At 38.5% G+C, this 6000-nt stretch overlaps 1 protein-coding gene across 3 annotated transcripts in view; it reads right to left on the bottom strand.

Moving 5' to 3' along the window:
• Window positions 1-287: 287 nt before the first annotated feature.
• pals1 (protein associated with LIN7 1, MAGUK family member) overlaps window positions 288-6000 on the bottom strand; it is an 84679-nt gene continuing 78966 nt past the window's right edge. For all 3 annotated transcript variants that reach the window (XM_033026900.1, XM_033026898.1, XM_033026897.1), the window contains exons 12-15: window positions 5752-5919; window positions 5472-5674; window positions 4425-4535; window positions 288-1785 (exon numbers count right to left, since the gene is read on the bottom strand). In XM_033026900.1, the coding sequence (XP_032882791.1) occupies window positions 1609-1785; window positions 4425-4535; window positions 5472-5674; window positions 5752-5919 (659 nt within the window). In that variant the 3' untranslated portion in view covers window positions 288-1608. The remainder of the gene's footprint in view (window positions 1786-4424; window positions 4536-5471; window positions 5675-5751; window positions 5920-6000) is intronic.

The raw sequence follows: 6000 nt of genomic DNA, 5'->3' as shown, positions 1-6000 counted from the left end.
TAGATTGATATAGATATATATCACAATCAGTAGAGGTGCTAGCACTGATCTCTGCAAAACACCACTAGTCACAGACCTCCAGCCAGAATAACATGCTTCCACCACTACCATCGATCACCCATGGGTAAGCCAGTTCTCAATCCAAACTACTAAATAAAGTTTGGATCCCATGCATCTTAATCCAAGATGGCTTCAGAATGGCAACCTTTAGATGATTCTATCCTCACCGAACTGCTTTCTTATCCTTCTAAGACACTAAAAATGCAGATCAACATGAGCTGCAAAAGTGATTTTGCAATCACACATAAGTCAGGTGTGCTTTTATTGAAAATCTACAAATACACTTTTACATTATTCCGTGTGCTGGTCAAGTGTCAGAAAATAATTTCTATAATTAGAGTGTAGATATATCGCCAGCTGGGGCCGTAACCCTGAATACAAAGATTCCTAACGTTAAAATCTGCATAATTTGCACATGGCACATCCAAACATCTGCCCAATGAACATCAAAGGCATGAATATTGTACATATAATTTGGCATGTCATCAAACCCAGATATCTATTTATTGCTTGATCCACCAATAATGTTAAAATACCCCAATAGCTTCTACGGCTATCAACACTTAACCTTGTCATAGTTGCTGCTTTGCTTTTAAACAAGCAGTTATGCATCAAGTGCACCATCCACAATGCCTCTGCACTATGTTTAATACTGGAAAAATCACTTGCATAAAAAACAAACAAAATTAAAACATGCATCATAAATCATTCAGCCAATTTTATCCAGAAACAGTGTCGATGAATTCCAGTGTTTAAAAGCTAGTCTCAAAGATGAGAAACACAAATGTCATTACTAATCAAGATTTCATGAAAAACATTTTACCAGGACTCTCATTCATTTTAAATTAAAACATTCACATTTGCTTATTGCCTTTTGAAAAGGCATCTGCTTAGGATGTCCACTGTGCCAATTATTGACTGACTGTACAGTAGTTACATTCAATAATTCTATTCCAGCCTACGATCAAATTTTCTGATAAGAGACAATGTATGTCTGCACAAATTAGGTTCACACATACACACTTTAAAAACAAATGATCAAGTCTTTCAATTGAATAAGTCTCTAAATTGCTCAAAGCTAAAGTGTTTCCTGTTAGGAGGAAACCAAATCTACTATAATGTAAAAAAATGGAATTTTTGAATTCTATTTTCCAGAAAAAATATAATCGTCCGCATACTTTCCTAACAGAGACTGGAACAGTGGAACAAGCTATGCACATCAAGGTTGCAACCAAAACAAAATAAAAATACCGCACCTAAAAGCATTAAATCTGTAAGGTCTAGAGACATGATTATGTACAGTACGATTCAAAGAAAGCTAATGACAGAAGTGTATCTATATTTACATTATAAATAGTTTCTATAATAGTAATTACACAAGTATTTCTACCACCAATTGCTGGCATAAACTGGAATGTCAATTAGTTAATCCCTGCCCATGGCTCTCCCCTCCCCTCCCCGACCACCCCACCCCCCCAACTACACATTCTGCCGTTGCAGGTCATAATCATTTTCTGACAAATTGCCAGAAAGTCCTGTCATTTGTTTTCACCGGAGCCATGAAGATGGGACCCACTGAGGTTCTGTGTCAAGTTTGTTTATGAGGCGAATTAACTCCTGGTATGCTTTTTCCAAGTCCGTATTAACAATTGCTGCATCAAAATAATGTCCATAGTTTTGCTCCATTTCCCTGGCCTTTTCTATGATGTCCCGTAAATCTTCTGGCTGCAACACAAAAATAAATGTTGAATATAGTTGTAGCTGCAGCTTTCCTTGAGCAGACATAGTAAAGGGTTACAGTCTGAAGAAGGGTTTCGGCCCGAAACGTTGCCTATTTCCTTCGATCCATAGATGCTGCCTCACCCGCTGAGTTTCTCCAGCATTTTTGTCTACCTACAAAGGGTTACCTGTTCCATGTTGAATTAGATCACTAAAGGAGCGACTGGAATTAAACAGTCAAGAGAGCAATTCCCTGCTTTGACAGAAATATTAGTTTAGTTGAATTTAGTTTAGAGATACAGCACGGAAACAGGCCCTTCGGCCCACCGAGTCCACACTAACTAATGATTCCCACACATTAACACTATCCTGCACACACTAGGTACAATTTATAATATTACAAAGCCAATTAACCTACAAACCTGTACGTCTGTGGAGTGTGGGAGGAAACTGGAGCTCCCGGAGAAAACCTACACATGTCACGGGGAGAACATACAAACTACATACAGACAGCACCTGTATTTAGGATCGAACCCGAGACTCTGGCGCTGTAAGACAGCAACTCTACCGCTGCGCCACTGTTCTGCCCTTCCAGTACTTAAGATCCAATTTAATACCATCCTTACAACAGTGGCCTCTCCACTTCCAAAACATCCTCTCGAGTGCATCAAATATTCCACACATTCACAATCATTTTTATTTAGGTCATATTTGAGAATGGGAATTAGATTAATATTATCAAAAAGTAACAAATGTTGATGCATTCAGAAGACATTTGTCATAGAAACATAGAAAATAGGTGCAGGAGAAGGCCATTTGGCCCTTCGAGCCTTCACCACCATTCATTGTGATCATGGCTGATCATCCACAATCAGTAACCCGTGCCCGTCTTCTCCCCATATCCCTTGATTCCGCTAGGCCCTAGAGCTCTATCTAACTATCTTTTAAATTCATCCAGTGAATTGGCCTCTACTGCGTTATGTGGCAGAGAATTCCACAAATTCACAACTCTCTGCGTGAAAAAGTTTTTTTCCCACCTCAGTTCTAAATGTCCTCCCTTGTATTCATGGACAGTGGCCCCTGATTCTGGACTCCCCCAACGTTGGGAACATTTTTCCGGCATCTAGCTTGTCCAGACCTTTTATAATTTTATATGTTTCTATAAGATTCCTTCTAAATTCCAGTGAATACAAGCCCACTCTTTCCAATCTTTCCTCATATGTCAGTTGTGCTAATCTTGCCTAAAACACAGGAAGTGGAGTACTCCATGCAGCACTTCGACTATAATTTCATTAGATTATTGCTGACCTGCACAGGAATATCATTTATCCACATCTGCTCCAAATTCTAACAGCCAATTCTAAAGGTTTCCATTTATCAAACATCAAAATTAGTGGTTAAGAGGCTTCATGAGATAGAGGTGAGGAGAAACTCAGCAGAATACCATACATATAGAAGCAAACTTGACATCTTCCAATATCATTGCAAAGGAACCATGATACCTTGCTAAGAGATAAATAAAAGACAAAACCTTTCTGGACTTTGAACACGACATGCATTATGGGTGAGAAATAGGTGCAGAAAGGAAGGCCTTTGCTGGAGCTGCTCTTGTTGACAGGAATAGGCATATCAGCCAGAATCATTCAGCTGAATGATGTGCCATGCAAAGAAATGGTAAGCCCAAACACCATCACAAAGTATCACAGGATGCCACTTGTAAAGATAATCTGAGGTGTGTGTGGAAAATGAGTAAGCATAATCAAAAATGAACCTGCTGAAAAAATACAGAATTATTTTAGGGGTGTCAATACTTTTAAAGTCAATAATGAGGAAAGGAGGATTGGTAATAATATCTCCCTTATCTTTGGGACTTGTAATGTGATGTACTTTGGACAATGTGGAAATTGATTGAAGTTTAGTGTGCACTACTTAAGAATGGTAGTTTTCACAAATGGGCAAAACTGTTTGAATTTCACCTAGGCAAATGTGATTTTATCCACTGGAAATTACACATTCTTCCCATAACCCCCGACACCCTTACTGATCAAGAATATGTCAATGTGTGCATTAAAAAAACCCAATGACTCGGCCTCCACAGCCGTCTGTGGCAATGAGTTCCACAGAATCACCGCCTGCTATTTGGTATTTTTTCTGCAGACAGCACATATTAATTTTAAATCTGATTGATAGACTTTTGATAACCAAAGGTACTACAAGATTGAGAACCAAGATAGCTCCTTGCTCAGCTAGGATCTCACTGATTGCCACTTGGTGCTTGAAGGCCTTTAGTACGATGCTCTCGTGGGTGCGTGTTTATAAAGTTCACAAAAGCAAGGAGGAAGATAAAGCTCAAGAGCATGCTTCATGGAATATTTTGGAGTTTTTATATTAATCACAATAACCTTCCTTCTCTTCCTAGCCTAATTGCTAAACACGTTGATGAAGAATGGTCAGAAAATTACAACAATGCTGAAAGATGATATATATTTAATTTGAAAAATGTAAAATACTTTGTAATTAATATAAATAACAGGACAAAGTACTGCTGCTACCAGTTCTTGAACTACACTCAACAATAAAACTATATTTTAGTAAGGGTCCACAGGAATCTGATTAAATAGCAATTTTAACCATAGAAAACATACCTTAGGATTTTTTCCCTCTTTGGTGAGCATTGCACGCAATCGTTCTTGGGAAGGTGGCGCAATGAAGATTATGTAAGGTTTCAAGTCAGAATTTCGCAGAATCCTCAGTGACTAGAGAATTAAAAAAAGCAGCATGGTTAAAAAAATCTTGTATGGTTATTTTACAATTTTATTTCCATTCTATTGAGACTCAACTTATCGAGCTATGAATTACTTCAGATACATAGACCACTTAATCTAATCCAACATTTATGCTCCTTGGATCATTTAAACCATAAGATGATGGACAAGCTCTGTCATGTAGATAGTTAAGGGCGGCATGGTGGCGCAGTGGTAGAGTTGTTGCCTTGAGAGCCTGTCCCACTTGGCGATTTTATCGGCGACTGCTGGCAGCATTGACTGACGTATTAGGTCACCAAAAAATACGCGCCGTGATGACGTATGACGCAACGTGAGGACGTATGATGCGCGGTGTTTTTTCAAGTGTCGCAACATTCTTTTTGTCGCCGCTGGATTTTGAAATGTTCAAAATCTTTTGGCGACACTGATATAACGCCGGCAAAATTGCCAAATGGGACAGGCCTTTTACAGCGTCAGAGACCCGGGTTCAATCATGACCAAGGATGCTGCCTGTACAAAATTTGTACATTCTCCCCGTGACCGCTTACGCTGCGTGCTCCTGGTTTCATCCCACAACAAAGACATAAAGGTATGTAGGTTAATTTGGCTTTGGTAAAAATTGTAAATTGTCCCTAGTTTGTAGGATAGCACTAGTGCACGGGGATCACTGGCGGCATGGAAATGCCTGTTTTCATGCTGTATCTCTAAATCTGAAACTGAGTTAAGCTTTCAACGAAAATTTGATGAAATCTACATCAAATTAGAGAAATACAGTGGGTCATAAAATAGCTATATTTAACAATAATATTTATTGGACCGATTTATATTTAAGATGAAGCTATTAAATTAACATTTGAAGACTAGCCTGAAATATCCTAAGGATTCCAATCACAAAGCAGGTAGATAAAATATGTTAAAGCTGCTTACCTGTGTATGTAAATTTAACAAGCATATCTTCCCAGAGTTGATCACTTGTCGTACTGAATCAATACTGGTGCCATACAAATTTTTTTCATATTCTCCATGTTCGATGAACTTGTTGGTTGCAATGTCAGCTTCAAAAAACTGACGTGACACAAACAGATAATCACGTCCATTCACCTCATTATCTCTCATAGAGCGTGTTGTATCTACAAGTGTGAGAATACAAGTTGCAGAGAGCTCAAACATACATGATAGTGAAATCAAAACAGTGCAGTTAACTTACGTGGTACTGCTGGAGCAAAACGATCAGCCTCTCTTTCCATCAGCTTCTGTCGCAGTTCATTCTGACCACAATTTACTGGACCAATCAAAACTATTGGCCTTTTCCTGCTTGCTGGTTGATGATACAGTGACATTTCTTCATAGGTCAAGATCTCATCATTGTCATAGTCTAATGAAGAAGGGGGTAAGACACAGAAATCCTGAAATTAATCTCTCTTCTACTTAGCATATAATATACATATATATACAC

This window comes from Amblyraja radiata, chromosome 9, assembly GCF_010909765.2.
Source record: "Amblyraja radiata isolate CabotCenter1 chromosome 9, sAmbRad1.1.pri, whole genome shotgun sequence".
Taxonomy (NCBI): domain Eukaryota; kingdom Metazoa; phylum Chordata; class Chondrichthyes; order Rajiformes; family Rajidae; genus Amblyraja; species Amblyraja radiata.
The sequence above is the reverse complement of the archived record's forward strand: the minus strand, read 5'-3'. Positions and strand labels throughout refer to the sequence as shown.